The following is a 22,535-nucleotide window of genomic DNA, read 5'->3' as shown; positions in this document are numbered from 1 at the left end:
GAGAGGCAGATTTACAGAGGATACTGCTGATACAAATGCTTCAGTGATGTAGTAAAGTGGTAAATGCTACAGTCAGATTTCTCTGAGAATGGGCTTGCAGATAATGATATTGAGTAAACATGTTTTAGATCCTGGTTGATAGATAAGTATTGGTCAGGACAGTGAGGAAAACACTCCTATATTTTGTCATAGTGCCATGTGATCTTTTACATACACGTGGGGGAGGGTTGCAGGCAGGGCCTTGCTTTGACATCTCAGCTGAACGTTGATAGCTCTGACAGTACAGTGCCCTCCTCAGTACTGCAGTGGAGTTGTTGCTGTCCTTCCAACTATGAAAGTTGATGGACAGACAGCAACCAAACCTATTACAGTTGAGGGGCCTTCGTGTGGCACTTGTTTGCTGATAGTTATGAAGGCCAATCTTTGAGAGGCAGGTTCTACCATAATGCAGTATACTAAGATGACTGTCTATGAGGGTTATTTACCATGTTGGTATCTGGTGCAAAACACTGGGGTTTCAATGTGGAATTTCCTCTTCAATCTTGATCAGAGCTGGTACCCACTGCATCATATTAATCTCCCTTTTCACATTTGTGGGTAGTTAAATACACTTATGAAGGGAGTTGATCCCCTCCATAGCCCTTTGTTTTATGCTTCAACACTGTTTCTGTTATTTAATCTTCATACTTTTCTTCCATTCCCATGACATTTTTAAGAGATTACTAAAGGAGTAGTGGATGTGTTTGTTAATTTTCAAAAAATTTCTAGGTTTAGAAAAGGTTCCATCAGACTGGAAAGTTGCAAATATTATTCAAGAAGGGAGGGTGACAGTGAAGCATAGGCCAGTTAGCTTGTTGCCTGCCATTGGTGTTAGGTGAAAGGTTAGGATCGATCATTAAAGAAATTATATCTTCGCATTTCAAAAAACTCAATAATTGAGAAGTGTCGACATTGGGTTTTGTCAAAACGCAATTATGTTTAACCAATTTATTGGAGTTCTTTAAAGGTGTATCATCTGCTATGTGTGAAGAGGAGCCTGTAGACATACTGCAGTTGGATTTCCAGAAGGCAATTAATAAGGTGCTCCGTCACAAGGAACATAAAAGCTGATGATTTAAGGGGTAGCACATGAGAATGGTTAGAAGTTTAGCTAGCACCATAGACGTAATCTGAGTGTGGACCCAGAAGACATTGGAACAGTTCTCAATACATTATTTACATCAGTCTTCACATGGAAAGGATAGTGCAGCTATATACACCAGGGTACAGGACTGTAAACTATTAAAAGAAATTAGTATGTAGAGCGAGGAAGTACTCGTAGATTTAGCAGATTTAAAATTGATAAATCTGTAGGCCTGGGCAAAATGTAGCCCAGGCTGTAGGAGGTGGCAAGCGAGGTGACATCAAGGGTTCTGGCAGGAAATTTCAGGCCAGTCAGTCTAACTTCAATAGTGGGAAAGTTATTAAACCTTTTGAGGTGTAAAATATGTTTGCGCTTGGAGAGACACAGATTAATTGAGAATAGTCAGCATGAATTTGTTAAGGGAAGGCTGTATTTGACAAATTTGATGGAATATTTTGAGGACATAACCTGAAGTGTTGATTCTGGTAATGCGTCCACACGGACTTCAACAAGTCTTTTGATTAGATCTCTCACAGCAGACTGGTCAAGGAAGTCAGAGCCCATGAGATTCAAGGTAAAATGGCATTTTAGATTCAAAATTGACTGAAAGGCTAGAAGTAGAGGTTGATAGTAGAGGGATGTTTCTGTGCTTGGAAGTCTTATCAACAGACTGGTCAGGTGGTAGAACAGTGGTAAATGAAATTCAACCTGGAAAATTATGACTCCTTGCACTTGTGGAGGGCTAACAATGTAAGGTATTAAACTATGAATGTTATGACCCTGGAAAATGCTGAAGATCAGAGCGATCTGTGCAAAGCCACAGATCCCTGAAGGCAGCAAGGATTTGGGACACTTGTCTTTAATGGTTGAGGGTAAAATGCAAGACCAGGGCAGTTAGGTTGGAACTGTTTAAAATGCTAGTTAAGTTGCAACTGGAGTACTTTGTATAGTTTTAGCAGAACCTCCTGCTTTTATACTCCATTCCTTTTGAAACAGAGAAACCTTCTATTTGCCTTCCCTATTACCTGCTGAACTTGGATGCTAGCTTTTTTGTGATCCATGGACAAGGACTCCTAAATCCGTCTCTTCTACAGCTTTCTACAGTCTTTTTCCATTTAAATAATATTCATAGAAACATAGAAGATAGGAGCAGGAGGAGGCCATTTGGCCCTTCAAGCCTGCTCCACCATCCATCACGATCATGGCTGATCGTCCAACTCAACAGCCTAATCCTGCTTTCTCCCCATAACCTTTGATCCCATTCGTCCCAAATGCTGTATCAAGCTGCCTCTTGAATACATTCAATGTTTTAGCATCAACTACTTCTTGTGGTAATGAATTCCACAGGCTCACCACTCTCTGGGTGAAGAAATGTCTCCTCCTGTCAGTACTAAATGGTCTACCCTGAACCCTCAGACTGTGACACTTGGTTCTGGACACACCCACCATCGGGAACATTCTCCCTGCATCTACCCTGTCTAGTCCTGTTAGAATTTTGTAAGTCTCTATGAGATCCCCCCTCACTCATCTGAACTCCAACGAAAACAATCCTATGGTTGGTTTGCTTGCCAAACTGGTTCATTAGTTCACTGACGTTACCCATCAGGGTAATGAAACATCATCAGTGCAGCCTCCGACGAAGTGCTGTTGTTTTCCTGCCTGGTATTTAAACTCTGAGGTCCATTGGAATTGGTTAGCTCATTTCCGATTTTTCTTCGCAGTGGTGTGTATGTATAGGGTCTAATTCTACGTGTTAATTGATTGGAGCTTCGTCAGAGGCTGCATTGATGATGTTACCCGGCATGGTAATGAGACGTCTGCAAACTAACGAACCAGCTTGGTGAGCGAACCAATCACCGCATCCATAACCCGAGCTACAAATCTACTCAAGAACCTTAGAAAACAATCCTAACCTAGTTGATCTCTCCTCATACGTCAGACCTGCCATCCCCGGAATCAGCCTGGTAAACCTTCGCTGCACTCCCTCGAGAGCAAGAGCATCCTTCCTCAGAAAAGGAGACCAAAACTGCCCACCGTTTTCTAGGTGTGGCCTCACTAAAGCCCTGTATAACTGCAACAACACATCCCTGCTCCTGTACTCAAAACCTCTCACAATGAAGGCCAACACACCATTTGCCTTCTTTATCACCTGCTGCACCTGCATGTTTACCTTCAGCGACTGGTGCACAAGGACACCCAGGTCCCACTGCACACTCCCCTTTCCCAATTTACAGCCATTCAGGTAGTAATCTGCCTTTTTGTTTTTGCTTCCAAAGTGAATAACCTCACATTTATCCAAATTATGGCGCTTCTGCCATTGATTTGCCCACTCACCCAATTTGTCCAGATCATGCTGAAGGATCTCTCCATCCTTGTCTCAGTTCACCCTCCCACTCAACTTGGTATCATCTGTGAACTTTGAGATGTTAAATTTTGTTCCCTCATCCAAATCTTTAGTATATATTGTGCATAGCTTGGGTCCCAGCATTGATCCCTGTGGCACCCCACTAGTTATTGCCTGCCAATTTGAAAAGAATCCATTAATTCCTACTCTTTGTTTCCTCTCTGCCAACCAGTTTTTTTTTTTTGTCCATCTCAATATACTTCTCGCAAACTCAATTTCTTATGTGGCACTTTCTGAAAGTCCAAATATACCACATCAACTGGCTCCCCTTTGTCAACTCTACTGGTTACGTCTTCATAGAATTCCAACAGATTTGTCAAGCATGATTTCCCCTTCATAAATCCATGCTGACAGTCTGATTTTGCCACTGCTTTCTAAATGCTCCACTATCGGGTCCTTGATAATGGATTCGAGAATTTTCCCCATGACTGATGTTGGGCTTACGAGTCTGTAATTCCCTGTTTTCTCTCTACCTCCCTTTTTGAATATTGGAGTGACATTAGTTATCCTCCAATCTACAGGGACTGTTCCAGATTCTATAGAATCCTGGAAGATGACCACCAATGCATCCACTATTTCTAGAGCTACTTCCTTAAATACTCTGGGATGTAGATTATCCGCCTTTAATCCCATCAATTTTCCCAGCACCATTTTTCTACTAATATTGATTTCCCTTCATTCTTCCCTCACTAAGTCTTGCATTCTCCAACATTTTCTGGTATGTGATTTATATCCTCTTTTTGTGAAGGCAGAACAAGTATGTATTCAGTTGCTCACCCATTTCTTTGTCCCCTATTATACAGTCCCCACTTTCTGTCTATAGGGGACCTACATTTGTCATCACCAATCTCTTTCTCTTCACTTACCAATAGAAACTCTTAGTGTCAGTCTTTGTTCCCTGCAAGCTTATTTTTGTACTGTATTCTTCCCTTCTTAATCCTTCATCTTCTTTTCTGCTAAAGTGCGTTACCTCATTTTTTCCCACACCATGAGCTGTCTGCCAGGTTTTTGCCCACTCACTTAACCAGTCTGTATTCCTCTGCTGAAATTTTCTGTCATCCTCACCACTTGCCTTCCTGCTTATTTTTGTATCATCACCAAGTTTGGCTATAGTATATTCATTTTCTGCAATCACCTCTTTAATCTAATGTAAATAATTATGGCTCCAGCACTGATCCCTATGGAACTCCACTAGTTACAGTTTGCCATCCTAAAAATGCCCTCTTTATCCAAATTCTCTGCCTTCTATTAAAAACCAAAAGAACTGCGGATGCTGTAAATCAGGAACAAAAACAAAGTTGCTGGAAAAGCTCAGCAGGTCTGGCAGCATCTGTGGTGGAGAAAACAGAGTTAACGTTTCGGGTCCGGTCACCCTTCCTCAGAACCCTTCTATTAGTTAGCCGATCCCGTATCCATGCTAATATACTACCTCCAATCTCATGGACCCTTATCTCCAGTTGCCTAACCTGTGGTATTTTATCAAACGCCTTCTGAAATCCAGATATATCAAATTCACTGCTTCCCTTTTATCCATTCTACTTGTTGCCTCCACAGAGAATTCTGTTGAATTTGTTGGGCATGATTTCCCCTTTCATGAAGCCATGCTGACTCTGACTTGATAGATCAAATGGCCTGCTTCAGCTCTTGTGCCTTATTGTGGTGTTCTTTTGTTGAACAGGGCTTTGGTGAGATCACATCCTGAATACCACATGCAGTTTTAGTCTCCTTCATTATGAAGGACCAAAATAAATTGAAGCTGCTTCAGAAGATATTTACTAGATTGATACCTGGAATCAGCAGGTTGTCTTGTGAGGATAGATAGGACGTTTGTTTCCACCAGAGTTTGGAAGAGTCAAAGGTGACCTAATTGAAGCGAATAAGATCCTGAATGGTCTTGACAAGGTGGATATGGAAAGGATATTCTCTCCTGGGGTCAGTATGAAACATGGATCATTGTTTTAAAATTTAGGAGTTTCAGAAGAGGGTAGCAGGTGGTGAAGAAGGTATTTTGGCATTCAAAGTAAAAGGGTTTGTGTACTTGAGCAGGCATGTCTTACTACAACTGTACAGAGTATTGGTAAAACGACAAGAGGAGTATAATGTGCAGTCCTTATTTGAAGAAGGATATTTTAGCTACTGATGGAGTGCAAAGAATGTTTACCAGGCTGATTACTGAGATGGTGGGACTGATGTATGGAGAGAGAATGGATTGGTTTGGACTATATTCACTGGAACTTTGAAGAATGAGGGGGAGAATCTCATAGAGACCTATTAAATTCTAACAGGGTTAGATAGGGTAGTTACACGAAGGATGTTCTCTGACTGGGGAGACTAGATCTAGGGGTCACAGTCCATAGATATGGGCTAGGCCTTTTAGGATAGAGATAAGGAGAAATTTCTTCAGAGTTAGAAGTCTGCGGAATTCTCTTCCTCTGGAAACTGGAGGCCAGAGCTTTGAAAACTTTAAAGATGTAGACATAGTTCTTAAGACAAAAGGAATCGGAGCATATCGGGTGAAAGCAGGAATAGGCTACTGAGTTGGATGAGCAGCCAAGATCATATTGAATGGTGGAGAAAACTCAAAAGGGGTGAATGGCCCATTCCTACTCCTCTATTCTACCTTTCTATGACAAAGACAAGAGTTCTTTTCTCAGAGGATTGTATGACTTTGGAACACTGTTTCAGAAAATAGAATAATTGAATATTTTTGAAACAAGTGAATAGTTTTTTGTTGGTCAGGAAAATCGTAGATCATCAGGGGTATTTGGAAACGTGGAATTCGAAATGCAAACTTGTTGAATGGTGAAACAATGGGCCAAACAGTCTACTTCTGCTTTTAGTCCTCTCGCACATTTTATATTGAAAAACCAATAGCCAGATTGCAGGTATTTGAAATGTGCTATTCTTGCAATTCTAGTATCTGGATAGGTACATAGGGACAGGAGTCGGCCATTTAGCTCCTTGAGCCTGCTCCACAATTCTAAATCATGGCTGAACGCCTATATCAACACACTGTTCCTGCACTATCACCATGTCCTTCGGTTTTGAATTACTAATGAAATCAATCAACTATCCTGAATTTACTTAATGGTTTGAGCTTCCAAAGTCCTCTCGGGTAGAATTCCAAATCAATACCCTCTGAGGTAGGAACTTAGAAGTTCTTTTACCAGTAAAAGAACCAACGGCACTAAAAATAAAGCTCGAATGTTTCCCCACTGCCCTGGGGCAGTCTTTATCTCTTGGTTAATATTACAGAAACAGATTACCTGGCCATTATTAAATTGTATGGGATTTTGCTGTGCCAAACTGGCTGGTGCATTTCCTACATTATGACAGTGACTAGACTTCAAAAAGAGTCGACTGGCTGTATGGCTCTTTGGAGCATCCTTTGCTCATGAAAGGCATTATATAAATGCAAAGTCTTTTCATTTATCCTAAAGATTTGAATTGTGGAACTAAACTAGTACTGGCAATTTGTGGGTAATGTCATAATGATCTGGCATGCACTTGTTGAGCCATACACATGTCTTCTGTGCTCCAAATGACTTTTCTGATCTCTAGAGGCAGGTCCTTTGCTAGTTTCTTCACACTTCACTTCCATGCTAAGAGCCTCTTGATTTTCAATTTTATAAAAAGTCTAGAATCTCTCTAATCTTACTTCAGTTATGGCCCTCAACAATCAGAGGTGCCATAGAACATAGGAGCAGAAGTAGGTCAACCCATCAAGTCTGCTCTGCCGTCCAATGGGATTGTGACTGATCTGCTAATCCTCAACTCCATTTTCCTGCTTTTCTTCCCCACAACCTTTCATTCCCTTACTGAATAAATCTGCCTATCTCAGTCTTGAATATACTTAACAACGCAACCTCTATGGCTCTCTGCGGTATAGAATTCCACAGATTTGCTACCCTAAGAGGAAAATATCTGTCTTAAATGGGCGTCTCCTTACTCTGAGATTATGCTCCCTGGTCCTAGACTCCCACAAGGGGAACTACCTATATGCATCTACCCTGTCAAGTCCCCATGCTTCAGGATTAGGCCTATATGACGTTAACTTTCTTGATGACATTCAAGAATCCTTTTGTGCTCTGCCCTCCTGAGAATCTCTTCGCTGTTCTTGTTCTGTCTAACTGATGTGCTCCACTGTTCTGCAGAACACCATTTTACACCTGTAAATGTCTGCTGTCAAGGTCCATGTTTCAGCCCCATACAGCTGAATACTCCTAATTGCAATCTTGCTGATACTTGTCTGAAAAAATGTAATAAATAATAATTAAGACTGTGTATCTTGAACAGAGATTTGCAGGGCTGTGGGGAAAGAGTGTGGTGAAGTGGCTTTAATCAGATAGCTCTTTGAAAGAGCTAGCACAGGAGTTGACTGAATGGAGTCCTTTCTGTGTTGTCATTATGGTGCACAAACATAACCAATGCATTACTGAACCTTATTTTGATTTCTTGCATGATTGGTTTTATTGTGACTTCTGTGTTTCTCCTGTAGGAGCAGTTACTGCAAGCTCTGGAGTTCAGAAATCGATTTGCTTCTCGGCCCTATCTCCCAGCAAGACTGATTTCTGGAGACAAGCTATCGGTGAGTCCTAACTCACTGCAACCCTCAGTGTCAATTCTACCCTTCTAGCCCCATCCATTTGGCTGAAAGCCAGTCTCTAATAATTAAATTATCTGTCTTTTGACTTTAAAACTATGTACCTTTTTTTTTGTTTAACTCCCCTGCTCCTCGCATCCACTCTGAGAAGAAATTGAATTTGGTTTAGATCTTCAGGAAGTCCAGAACTCGGAGCAGGAGTAGGCTTGAGCCTGGTCGCCATCCATTACATTCATGGTTGAACTCCACTTTCCTGCTGTATTCTCCAACCCTTGGTTCCCCTTTTGTCTAAGAATTCTACTGAAGGTACGATGGGTGACAGCAAAGTTGCAACAATGCAGTCAGGCACAGAATGTCAGACCAGGCATGGGGCTGAATGGCTTACCTCCGAACTGAATTAAAAGCACTTTGGTAAACCTGTGATCTCACCTGACTTGCTTGTCCTAGCATGTTTTTCCAGTTTTGGGGCAGGTTTGTAAGTTCTTCTTGCATCTCCACTCATGCTGCTTTTCCCCCAATGCCAATGACAGTGGCGCCACAGTGACTCCTAGCTACTAATACCTAAAGGGAAGTGGATATCAGCTGTACCCTTTCACAAAGTGGGGAGCTCGATAAAGGATTCGGGTGGCACAGTGGGTCAGTGGTTAGCACTGCTGCCTCTCGGCGTCAGGGACCTGGGTTCGATTCCACCCTCAGGCAACTGGCTGTGTGGAGTTTGAACATTCTCCGTGCCTGCATGGATTTCCTTCAGGTGCTCCGGTTTCCTCCCATAGTCCAAAGATGTGCAGGTTAGGTGGATAGGTAATGCTAAATTGCCCATAGTGTTCACGGATGAGTAGATTAGGTGAGTTGTAGGAGAATAGGTTCTGGGTGAGATGCTCAGGGTCAGTGTGGACTTGTTGGGCTGAATGGTCTGTTTTCACACTGTAGGGATCTATGATCTATGAATATGGGGCACACTGAGCCTGTCTTCCTTGTGGTATTCTGAATTAAATAATTTATTTCTTTGTTTTTGTTTTCTCTAGAAGTCAGTAACTTTGTTTTAATCATTCATGGGACGTAGGCATCTCTGGCTGGGACAGCATTTATCTTCCACCCTTAGTTGCCCTTGAGAAGGTGAGGGTGAGCTGCCTTCTTGAACCACTGCAATCCATGTACACTATACCGTTAGGGAGGGAGATCCAGGACTTTGACCTAACATTGTAGGTACAGCGATTTACGTCTGAGTCAGTTTGAGTGGCTTGCAGGGGAACTTGCCAGCAGTGGTGATGTGATGTGTCTGCTGCCCTTGTCCTTCCAGATGGAAGTACTCGTGGGTTTGGAAGGTGTTAAGGAGCCTTGGTGAATTTCTGACTGTGAAGGTTCAATCGCCATTCCAGAGGGTTTAAGAATTTCTGAGAATTTGGGATGAGACTCTGAGTGCAGTCCTGAAGGAGACACTCATTGTCAGAGATGCTGCATTTCAGTCTAGACACTAAAATGTCTGTTCTGTTCTTAAGTTGATGTCAAAAATCCATAGCTATTATTTTAAAGTGCAGGAACATTATCTATGTGTCCTGGCCAATATTTATCCCTGCATAAGGGACACAGAAATGATCTCTTTATGATCACCTTGCTGTTTACAGGAGCTTGCATGAAGATTGGCTGATTTTTGTTTTTTTACAAAGTAACACCAACTACACTTCACTGGCTATAAATGCCTGAGATGAAAGTTGTTGTATTAACTCAAACATTTACCAATCAAAATTGTTCAATATGCCAGTGTCTTGTTTCTTTTGCCCCTCTAGAACCAGTTCCTTGACATTTGTGAAGTGAAGTGGCCTGGAGGTGACGAAGACGATGGAATAAAGGTTGCCGACAGCAGATGGGTGACTGTCTCCTCTCTAGATGGTCGTGCCTTCCTCAACCTGGCTCCATCTCGACTAGAGTTCACAGTGGAATTCCTGACACCAGTCAGCAAGACTGCTGCCAGCAAGCCGCTCCATAAACTGGGCACAAGCAGCACCTCTGAGCCCCAACACGGCCACAGTCTGGAGAAGGGTAAATCCTCGGGGTTCGTTATGGGCCAGAACCAGTCTGGGAGAAGAGCCCAGAGTTGTCAGAGCAAAGTACGTGAAGGTGCAAATCCTTTTAACCTCGAACAAAGAGGTGGAGGCTTGACTGAGATCTGCTCCAAATACATGTGTCTGTACACGTGGGTGGTTCAGCACCACACTGTATCCTGTTGTCCGCAAGAATGGCATTGCCCTCTGAGACTCGCTCTTCACTATGACTGTGAGCAAGAGAAATCTTCAGGGCTTGATGGGATAGATAACAAACGGCAGAGTGTTAATGAACCTATGGCACCAGGAGTTTCTGGAGTGGCAGAACCAGCCACTACTCTTCCCAGTGTGTTGCCCCTGAACTGCCCAGCCCCGCACCTTCACAGGTAGACATTACATTACATATTTGTAACATAGTAGAGAATATGTATTGCTTGAACTTGTAAAACACCAAGAGTCATAGAGTTGTACAGCTTTGGTCCAATGAGTCCATGCCTACCATAATCCCAAACAAAACTAATCCCACCTGCCTGCGCTTGACCCATGTCCTTCCAAACACTTCTTATTCATGTACTTATCCAAATGTCTTTTAAATGTAACTATAATGTACCTGGATCTACCACTTCATGTGGAAGTTCATTCCACATATGACTGACTCTCTGTTTTAAAAAAAAGTTGACCCTCGTGTCATTTTTCTCCTCTCACCTTAAACATATTCCCTTGTCTTGAAATTCCCCGTCCTAGGAAAAGACGCCAGCCATTCACCTTAACTATACCCCACATGATTTTATAAAGCTCTATAAGGTCGCCCCCCAACTTCTTACACTCCAGTGGAAAAAGTCCCAGTCTATCCAGCCTCTCCTTATCATTCAAACTGTCCATTCCTGGCAACATCCTGGTAAATCTCTTCTGAACCCTCTCCAGCTTGATAATATCCTTTGTATAACTGGGTGACCTGGACACAGTACTCCAGAAGAGGCCTTATCAATATCCTGTGCAATCTCAGCATGACATCCCAACTCCTATACTCAAAGGTCAGAGCAGTGAAGACAAGCATACTAAACTCTTTCTTGACCACCCTATCTATATGTGACACAAAATTCAAAGAATTATATACCTGAACCCCCTAGGTCTTACTGTTCTACAGTACTACCCAAGGCTCTACTTTTAATTGTACGTCTTGCTTTTGTTTTGTCAAAATGCAATACCTCACATTTAACCAAGTTAAGCTCCATCTGCTACTCCTCAGTTCATTGACCCAATTGATCAAGATTCTTTGTAATCTTAGATAATCTTCTTCACTGTCCACTATTGGTGTTATCTGCAAACTTACCAACCATATCTTCTATATTCTCATCTAAATCATTTAAATAAATGACAAACAAAAGTCTATAATGGAATGAAGTGTTTCACACCCACTGTAATGTTTTTCTGGATATTAAAGGAATGTAGCATCCTTACTGTGATGGGGCACACCACATTAATCCTTCACTGTAGTGGGGTGTGCTGCATTGCAGGTATTGTCATAGCTGCTCTACCTCCGTATAAAACTATATTGCAATTAATGAGAAATAAAATTAGTTAATTAAAAATATTTCCTGTGTAATTGTTCTGACATTTCTCAGCATTTTCTCAATTTGCCTGTTGAAGTTATAACACCCTGATTGTATTGACATAACTTGTAGACCAGCCTTATTCATATTTTGATGATCTTTGGCAATATCCAATACTGACTGTGATTTTTGTACCTAGGTGGCACTTCAGGGATGTGCTGGGTCAGGGAAAGCTGGACTTGGAGACCTGTTTGCATTCACAGCAGGTGAAAGTAGTCTGGTGCCAAAGTGTGCTGTACAGGTAAGAGGTGTTCGGATTGCTTGGCACACAAACGGGGAATTTTACCTAAAATAAAAGTGAAATACGATGGATGCTAGAAATCTGAAACAGCCACTGCAGGAAAAACTCAGCTGGACTGGCAGCATCTGTGGAGAGAGAAATAGAGTTAAAGTTTTGATTCCAATAAGACTCTCTTCAGTAGAGGTCAGTTTGGACTTCTCTCCAAAAGATATTTCTCTCTCCACACACGCTGCCAGACCAGCTGAGTAGTTTCAACACTTTGTGTTTGTTTGGAACTGTATCTACCCTTCCGTTCTTTTAAACCTTGTTTTCACATCTGTTTCCTGAGCTTAAACAAGTTCAAACAGAAACTGCTGCTTCTGAAGTGACTTCACTTGAAGAAGCAGTGCTCTGAAAGCTTGTGATTTCAAATAAACCTGTTAGACTATAACCTGGTTTTGTGTGGCCCCTGATGTGGGAGAGGGGAAGAGGAGATGTTCTTATTTGACGGGGTCATACATGGCTGTAGTACTGTTCTGTCAAAGGTCACTGATCTTGGAACATTAACTCTGTTTTTCTCTCTACAGATGCTGCCAGACCTGCTGAGTTTCTCTAGCAGTTTCTGTTAAGTTTCAGATTTCCAGTATCTGCAATTCTTTGTTTTTATATTATTCTAGGACACTACTGTCAGGGAAAGGTGCCTTCCATTTCTGATGAAGGGTTTACAGCTGACACTTATTTCCTTACCTTCTGTAAAGGGTAATGACAGGCCTAGAATCATGAATGTAGCATACTACAGCACAAAAGGAGCAAAGCAGCTTATCACCTCCCTAATCCTACCTCCCTGTCCTTCTTGAAAGTTGTTTTCACCTACTATTTTCATTGTTTTGCAAATAAAGAAATAAATTTCATAAGGTATGTCTGGTACAGGGCCAACATTTTATACCCATCCCAAATTGTGCTTAAACAGAATGGCCTGCTAGCCAGAGGGTAAGGACAGTAGGTTTTTTCTATGATTCCATTTGATGGTAATACTGCACTGGTCACATGCTAAAGTGAAGCTTGACCTGATAGGTGATAAATTGTCCTTATTGTTTACCATGCAGGTCAGCCGCTGACCAATATACTTTAGCAAAACATGAAAGTTTATTACACAAAATAAAAAACAGATGATATTGTGCCGGACAAAAACTGTTGGAATGTTTTCATCACAAAATCCTTTGAACTGGTAGATATGGTAGCGGACCACTGTGATCACAAGCTATAGAGTTGTACAGTATGGAAACAGACCCTTCGGTCGAACCTGTCCATGCCGACCAGCTATCCTAAACTGATCTAGTCCCACTTGCCAGCATTTGGCTCATATCCCTTTAAACCACTACATTCCATGTATCCATCCAGATGCCTTTTAAATGTTGTAATTGTACTAGCCTCCGCTGCTTCCTCTAGCAGCTTGTTCCATATGCACACCACCCTCTGTGTTTTAAAAAAAAACAACTTGCCCCTCAGGCCCCTTTTAAGTCTTTCCCCTGTCATCTTAAACCTATTCCCCCTAGATTTGGACTCCCCTACCCTGGGAAAAAGATCTTGGCTATTCACCCTTTTATTGCCCCTCATAATCTTAAATCTCTAAGGTAACCCGTCAGCCCGACACTTGAGGGGAGAAAAATTGCACCAGACACATGATGTCATGTCCCTCCAGAAATTCCAATTTGGCCTCTACTTCCACACAAAGGGCATAGGGGCCAGTATTTAAGTGGGTCCTCAAGGTCTATGTAGATCTTGGGTTGACATAGATCTTGGCCCTGGCACTTTTTAGCTTCATGAGGCCCTCTTGGAGCAGTTCAGGATACTTCCCAATGATTGTTCGTTCCCATTTTTAAGACCTGTTGCTAATCCAGGTCAATTTTCTTAGCCAGCCGCTTCCCAAAATGTGGGGGACTTGGTTTGTGTGTTGCCCATGTATAACTGGGGTCACAGTGGTCCCAATAAGGGCTCACCAGTGCATGTGGCCAATCTAGCCTTGGTGTCTCATGTGCTTAAAAGAAAGATGCCCCATCGGAGTTTCCCAAAACTATTCCCCCCTCAACAATACGTATAACGGTACCTGTGTCTACCTGCTGGCCATTTATCTGAAGTTTTATCTTAATCAGGGCCACTTCTGCAGTAGTGACGTAATTTAGCAGTATCAATCTTCATCCTTGGGCTAAGTTATTTGCAAAGCCCTGGCTTGAGGTGGCTTTGCTCTTCGACCTGGACGATACACCTTTTGCCTGTTTTGGTGACCGCACATTCTGTGACCGCAAGAACACGGATGTTCTTGATCTTCCCTCGATTGTGGAGAAACTTCTCATCCAGTTTTGGAACTTGCGGCTTCCAACTCCAGTCACCGTTCCTTGGAGACAAACTGAAGCTGTATTATCTGCTCAGGGCTTGAGTCTGCGGATATGGGGCTCGTCCAAGGCTGTGGACAGTATTGTCTATAGACCCTGAAGCTCCTGAGCTCCTTTTCCTGTGTTTTGTAGTTTTCTTGAGGTTCTGATTTGGCAGTATCTTCGTTTGGGTCACAATAGTATGAATTCTACAAATTAAGCAATCCCTTAACGTTTCCTGAAGTGCTGACCTGTTCTTGCAGTGTTCTACCAATTTCCATATCTGGTGACCCTTCCTCAGAACTCCTTCCCCAGTTCTAAGGAAGGGTCACAGGACCCGAAACGTTAACTCTGATTTTTTTCTTCACAGATGCTGTCAGACCTGCTGAACTTTTCCAGCAACTTCTGTGTGCGCAATAAGATATCTGAACAGGTTTATGAGGGAAAAAAAGCAAACATTTTTTTGTTTGTTTTTTGTTTTTGTTCCTCATTTATAGCATCTGCATTTCTTTCGGTTTTTATCTTATTGCACACCTCTGGAGAAGGTGAGACTTGAACCCAGGCCTCCCAGTCCAGAGGTAGGGACATTATCTCTTCACCACAATGGCTCAGTTGGTACATTCCAGCTGGGCTCACCATTGCCTGTTACCAAGGGAAGTCATACTCAATGAGCTCCACAGTGAGATTAATTTGTGATTTTTTTCACCATGAGCCACGTAAGGGTTATCACACATGTAAATAGTATGACTTCTAAAACAACTCTCAGGCTGAGAGATTTACGATGAGTAGCTCACCTTGTGACTTCCCAAAGTATGTCCACTACAAATGACAGCAGTGTGTACTATATTCACTGTAACAACTTGGCAAGGTTTCTTCAACAGCAACTTCCTACCATCTAGAAGGGCAAAGACAGTAGATATTGGGGAATATCTCATCTGGAATTTCCCCTTTAAAACACATATTATCCTGCCTTGGAAATAAATTACATTTCTTCATTGTTACTGGGTTATAATACTGTAATGAACAGCCTAACATCGTTGTGGGTCTGCCTACACATAGTGAATAGCAATGGTTCAAGCAGGCAGCTCACCACTACCTTCTCAATGGCAACTAGGGACTGGTAGTAAATGCTGACCCAGCAACTGATTCGCAAACAAAATAAAATGTTATTGATAAGATTTCATGCTATTTCTATTCCCAAATCTTATGAGGCAATCCACTGATGTATACACTTGTAGTTCTTTACTCTGAAGATATGTTGCTTCAAATAAAACTTCTTGATGTAACTGTTTTTAGTCTGGTTTGCAGAACAGGCTTTATTAACTGTTATCGTTCTGTCTTGTGGCTACTGATTCCTCTGCCTATGTGTTATCCAAGCTCCTCTAGTTGGACTTGAATTACTCGTAGCTGATGTAATTACAGTCACTTGTTTCTTAGAGTGACAATTTTCAGATTGGATGCCAAGCTGCGGTTTTGTCTCATGACTTTTCAAAGTCATCCTGTTTATCTTGGAGAGACTGTTGCTCCATGATAAGACTGTAAATCCCTAATTCTCAAGATATCCTGCACCCAAAAATTTTTATTGCTGTGGAACCACAATTTCCCTCTTTCCTGACTATAAACTTCTTTCAATGCTGAGATACAAAACCCATGAACAATCTTATCCATGTTGTTTTTCCTCTTCCTTGTACTTGTTTGGTTCTTGTGTCTAGGTTATGTCTGCACTGTTTCAAAAAAAAGTTTTTTTGGAGGAGGGGTGGGGGGAGGTGACAAATGCAAGGGAGATTTCACATTACAAATTTACGTGTTATTTGCTGAAGTATTACTTTAAAATGGGAAACTAGACTGCAGCTATCTCTGGCGTGATTAGGAGGGAGGCTTCATGTAACAGACTTGTTTGACACTAGATGTGCCGTGTAAATTCAGCATGATGTCTTGGACTTGCTAAACTGTAGTGTAATACTGTGTGAGTGCTGCACTGTCAGAGGAGCCAAGTTTGGATGAGATGTTAGCCTGCAACCTTATCCCTGGTTTCCTGCCCATTGTTGGACCAGTATGGATTTCATTGGGGAATACCGCAAATCTGAAATAAAAACAAAAAGTGCTGGAAGCACCCAGCAGCCTCTGCAGAGATGGAAAGAGAATTCACTTCTGTGTGGATGTGCTTTGATGTTCTGATGAAAGGTCATCCACCTGAATTATGAACTCGCTTTCTGTCTACAGATGATGTCTGACCTGCTGAGAATGACTGTGGACGGTCTGTCCACGTGAATGAGATCTTGCTTTGTGGCTGTAAATCGGGAGAGGGCAGTGTGCAGCGGGACCTGGGTGTCCTTGTGCACTAGTCGCTCAAGGTAAACATGCGGGTGCAGCAGGCGGTAAAGAAGGCAAATGGTATGTTGGCCTTGATTGCGAGAGGTTCTGTGTACAGGAGCAGGGAAATGTTGTTGTTGCAATTGTACAGGGCCTTGGTGTGACCACACCTGGCATATTGTGTGCAGTTTTGGTCGTCTTTTCTAGGAAGGATGCTGTTGCTCTTGAGGGAGTGCAGCAAAGGTTTACCAGGCTGATTCTGGAGATAGTGGGTCTGGTGTATGAGGAGACACTGACTTGGTTAGGATTGTTTTCGCTAGAGTTCAGACGAATGAGCGAGGATCTCATAGAGACTTTAAATAAATTCTAACAGGACTGGACAGGTTAGATGCAGGGAGAATGTTCCTGATGGTGGGTGTGTCCAGAACCAGGGGTCACAGCCTGAAGATTCGTGATAGACAATTTAGGATGGAGATGAGACATTTCTTCACCCAGAGAGTGGTGAGCCTGTGGAATTCATTACCACAGGAAGGAGTTGATGTCAAAACATTGAATGTATTCAAGAGGTCTCTAGATATAGCACTTGGGGCAAATGGGATCAAAGGTTATGGGGAGAAAGCAGGATTAGGCTATTGAGTTGGACGATCAGCCGTGATCATGAGGAATGGCAGAGCAAGCTCAAATGGCTGAATGGCCTCCTCCTGCTCCTATCTTCTGTGTTTCTATGTAAAACAGCCGTTGAGATTCTACAAATGGGGCTAGTTTAGTTTGGGAAACCTGTTCAGCAGCTGTGTGACTCTGTAATTGTTTCAATCGTACTTAGAAACATAGAAGATAGGAACTAGAGTGGGCCATTTGTTTACTCGAGCCTGCTTCACCATTCAGTATCGTCATGGCTGATCATCAAACTCAACACACTCCCCTCATGTCCTTGATCCCTTTAGCCATAAAAGCTATATCTATCTCCTTTTTGAAAACACATAATGTTTTGGCCTCAACCACCTTCTGTGGTAGCAAATTCCACAAGCTCACCACTCTCTGGGTGAAGAAATTTCTCCTCCTCTCAACCCCAAAACAAAAAGTTAACATCTTGTACTTAAACTATGACCCCTGGTTCTAAATTTCCCCACCGACAAGAACATCCTTCTTGCATCTAATTTGTCTGGTCCGGTTAGAATTTTAAAAGTTTCTATGAGACTTTTCCCCCCCTCATTCTTCTGACCTCCAGTAAATGTAATCCTAACTGAGTCAATCTGTTCTCATATATCAATCCTGCCATCCAGGCATCAGCATGGTAAATCTTCACTGCACTCCCTTTGTAGCAATAACATCCTTCCTCAGATAAGGAGACCAAAACGGAACACAATATTCCAGGTGTGGCCTCAGCAATGCTCTATATAAATGCAGCAAGACATCCCTGTTTCTGTACTCGAATCTTCTCACTATGAAGGCCAACATATAGTTTGCTGCCTTTACTGTCTGCTGCACCTGCGCATTTACTTTCAGCAACTGGTACATGAGGACACCCAGATCTCGCTGAACATTCCCCTCTCTCAATTTACAGCCATTCCAATAATAATCTGCCTTCAAGTTTTGCTTCAAGGTGAATATCCTCACATTTGTTTTGCATTTGCTCACTTACTCAGCCTGTCCAAATCGCACTGCAACATCTCTGCATCCTTCTCACACCTTGCCCTTCCATGCAGCTTTGTGCAAATTTAGCTATTATATTTACTTGCCTCATCTAAATCATTAATATACATTTTGTAAAGCTGGGATCCTAGTACGATCATCCCACTAATGACTGCCTGGCTTTCAGAAGAAGACCCGTTTATTCTTGTTCTTAGTTTCCTGTCTGCTAACCAATTTTTTTTTTATCCATCTCGGTATTCTACTCCATCTCCCAGTTCCATTTGTGTGGATTTTACACATTATGTGGGACTTTGTCATAAGCTTTCTGAAAGTCCAAATAAACTATATCCACTGGTTTTCCAGATCAACTCTACTAATTACATTCTTGAAGAATTCCAGTAGATTTGACAAGCATGATTTCCATTTTGCAATCCATGCTGACGGTGGCTGACCCTACCACTGTTTTCTAAGTGGTTTGCTTTAAAATCCTTGATAATAGATTCTAGTCTCTTTCCCCACTACTGACGTCAGACTCGGTGATCTATAATTCCCTGTCTTCTCTGTACCTCCATTTTAAATAGTGGAGTTACATTAACTCCCCTCCAATCTATAGGAACTGTTTCAGAGTATAAAGAACCTTGAAAGGTGACTGTCAATACATCCACTATTTCGAGGGTCACTTCCTAAATTCTCTAGGATGTAGATTATCAAGCCCTGGGGACTTAACAGCTTTCAATCCCATCAATTTCTCTAACAGAATTTCTTTCCTAGCGCACAGATTTGCTTCAGTTCCTCCCTCTCACAAAACTCTGTTTCTCATTATTTCTGGTACATTATTTGTACTCTCCTCCTTTGTGAAGGGGGAATGAATTTAGGCTGTCAGCCATTTCTTTGTTTCCAATTTATAAAGTCTCCGTTTTCTGATTATAATGAACTGACATTTGATTTTGCCAATCTTTTTCTCTTTGCATACATGTAGAAACTTTTACAGTGAATGTTACCCACAAGCTTACTCTCATACTCTATTTCCCATTTCTAAATCGATGCTTTTGTCTTCCTTTGTTGACATCTAAACTGCTCCCAATCCTTGCCAATTTATGTGCTTCTGTTTTGCATCTAATACGATCTTTAACTTCCCTTGTAAGCTGTAGTTTGGCTAACGTTCTGTTTGCACTATTATGCCAGACTGGAATATATAAATTTTGTAGTTCACGTATTCGTTCTTTGAATGTTTGCCTATCCACTATCGTTCCTTTCAGTAACATTTCCCAGTCCATCAGAGCCAACACATGCTTCATTATCCTCATAGCATCTCTTGCTGAGATTCAGATCCCGGTCTTGGAATTAATTATCTCACTCTCCATCTTGGAGAATCCTATCATATTATGGTCACTCATCCCCAAGGGGTCTCGCCCAATTACTTTACAGATTATTCCTTTCTCAATGCATAATACCCAGTCTAAGATGGCCTGTTCTCTAGTGGATTCCTCAATGTATTGGTCCAGAAAACTATCCTGCAAACATTAAAGGATTTTCTACTATTATTGTGACTAATTGGAGTTGCCCAACTATATGCATTTTAAAGTTACAGATATTCCTTTACTGCATGCATTTCCGATGTCCTGTTTAATGCCATTCCGAATGCTGGTCTATATACCACTCGCACTAATGTTTTTTGTTACTTGGTATTTCTCAATTCTACTCTCACAGATTCTACATTTGGCTGAGCCAACGTCTTTCCTCAATATTGTGTTTATTTACTCTTTAACCTGTAATGCAACTTCACTGGCATTTCCTCTTTGTCTGTCCTTCCTAAATACTGATTACCCCCGTTCCCGTCTCTGGTCACCCTGCAGCCGTGTCTTCATAATCCCGACTATATCAAACCTGTTTTCATCTATTTTGTTTCATCTAGTTTGTATCGGTCCCACCTTCCCAGAACCGGTCTCAATGCTCAGGAATCTGAAACCCTGCCCTTCATACAATTTCTTTTTAGCCATGTGTTCATCCGATATGTCCTGCTATTTCTACTCTGACCAGCATGTAGTTATCCTGCGGCCGCTACTGTTTGTTGTCCTACTTTTCAGCTTGCTTCCCAACTCCCTATATTCTGCTTTTAGAATTGCATCCCACCTTCCTAACCTATGTCATCAGTACCAATGTGTACTGTGACAGTGGCTGTACATTCTCCCCCTTCAGGACGTCCTGTTGCTGCTCTGAGACACTCTTGACCTAGCACCACGGAGGCAACATACTGCCCTGAAGTTTCTGTTGCGGCCGTAGAAATGCCTATCAATTCCCCTTAAAATTGAATCCCCTTTTAATTATTGCATTTCCGCATGTTTTGTTCTTTCCCTTGAATTTGGCTATTACTGCTTTCTCCTGAGAGGCCGTTCCCCTCAACAGCATCCAAAGTGGCATGCCTGTTATCCAGGGGAATAGCCACAGGGGGTTCCTGCACTGCCTGCCTAAACCTCTTACTTTGTCTGTAGAGTCTTAGCCTGTGGTGTGACCACCACTCTGTATAAGCTATCCACAATTCTCTCAGCTTCGTGGAGGCTCCAAAGCATCCCCAGCCACTGCTCCAGCTCGGAAACGCAGGCTTCCAGGAGCTGTAATTGGAGACACTTCCTTCACGCACGCTGGACCTGGACGCTAGGAATGTACCCACTTTCCCAATTAGAGCCATGGAAGGTGTTATATGAATTGAACCTTCCTTTAAAAGGATCCTCAGAATCCCCCAAGGCACAGCAGTTAGATGCTGCAACACCAACCACATAAGTATGTTGAATATAACTAGTGGGAGAAGATCCTTACGCTGGCCTCTAATCCCTACCTTGGCAACACTGTCTTTCTTTTATCTAGTTTGTGTGAATTGGGTGTTGCAGTGTAAATACATCCTCCAACTTTTAATGTGCAGTAGGTACACAATGGAAAGTTTCTTTTCCAATAAAATCTTCAGTTTTGCAGAAATTTAAAACTCAGCTGTATACCCTGAAACTGAAGTGCCATGCAGCTTGTAGATCAGCATTATTCTAATTCAGTCACCAGGTGGTGCAGAAGAGCATTTTAGTGCTGCCACAATGTGGGCCAGCAACAAGACGGGATTGCACATGAGATAGTAGGAACTGCAGATGCTGGAGAATCTGAGATAACAAGGGGTTGCACATGAATCCTCCTCTGTCGCTCTTCTCCACCAGCTCTTCCAATGCTCCCAACTCTCAGATTTTAACATAACTTTAAAAACAGGAGTGACTCTAACCCCTTGAGACTGCTCAAGTCTTCAGTACAATCATGGCTGGTCTTCTGCCTGAACTTTCTTTTCCTGTCCATTCCCCATGTCTCTTTATTTCTTGAGTGATCAAAAACATGACCATCTTGGCCAGAAATTTATTTAACAAAGGAGCATCTACACCCCTCTGGGGCAGAAAATTCCTTAGATTCACTAGCAACTGAGTGATGAGGTTGTTCCTCATCTTAATGCGAAGACACGCCATTTCCTGAGCCTGTGTTTCAGTGTTTTTAGATTCAGCCAGGGGAAATGGCAACCTAATGAACACCATTTATTTTGGAAAGTCATAGCCAGTGCACCTACTATCTCTGCAGCTACTTCTTTCAGAACCTTAGGATGTAGGCCACTAGGCATGGGGGATTTAACAGCATTTAGTCCCTCAGGTTTCTCCTTTTACTTTTTTCAATTACTTTAAAGTCCTCACTCTTACTAGCCTCTAGAATCATAGAATCCCTACAGTGTGGAAACAGGCTATTTGACCCATCAAGTCCGTACCAACCCTCTGAAGAGCACCCCACCCAGATTCACTCCTTACCCTATCCCTGTAATCCTGCATTTTCCCGTGGCTAATCCACCTAGTCTGCACACCTCCCCACTAGTGTTTGCCTGTTTGATTGTTCATTGTTTCTTTTAGGGTAATTACTGATCCAGTGAACTCTGTGGACGTTTACCCAGGAGATGGTTCTGTTCTCAAACCCCATTCTGGCAACAGCAACTACTTCACTCACTATCTGCTGGGACAGAACAATGGACAGGTAGTGTTGTTACAAAGCTTTAGCTGTGCTTTAAATTGAGCCCACTAGCTCAGTGCTTTGTAAATTTAAAGTCTGTTGTGAAACTGAGTCGTACATTTAAAGCAAGGCCTTGGGTGTGATTCTTTGAAAGCACTGAGACTCCTAATTGGGAAGCCGTATAGAGAAA

The 22,535-nt window shown here is 42.2% G+C and overlaps 1 protein-coding gene across 1 annotated transcript in view; it reads left to right on the top strand.

The window, feature by feature from the left end:
- Nucleotides 1–22,535, top strand: part of c3h5orf34 (chromosome 3 C5orf34 homolog) — a 40,497-nt gene that overhangs the window by 5,120 nt on the left and 12,842 nt on the right. The window contains exons 3-6 of the mRNA XM_048618964.1: nt 8,026–8,115; nt 9,918–10,558; nt 11,925–12,026; nt 22,249–22,369. Coding sequence (XP_048474921.1) covers nt 8,026–8,115; nt 9,918–10,558; nt 11,925–12,026; nt 22,249–22,369 — 954 coding nt within the window. The remainder of the gene's footprint in view (nt 1–8,025; nt 8,116–9,917; nt 10,559–11,924; nt 12,027–22,248; nt 22,370–22,535) is intronic.

This window comes from Rhincodon typus, chromosome 3, assembly GCF_021869965.1.
Source record: "Rhincodon typus isolate 14 chromosome 3, sRhiTyp1.1, whole genome shotgun sequence".
Taxonomy (NCBI): domain Eukaryota; kingdom Metazoa; phylum Chordata; class Chondrichthyes; order Orectolobiformes; family Rhincodontidae; genus Rhincodon; species Rhincodon typus.
This window is presented reverse-complemented; position numbering and strand designations above follow the sequence as displayed.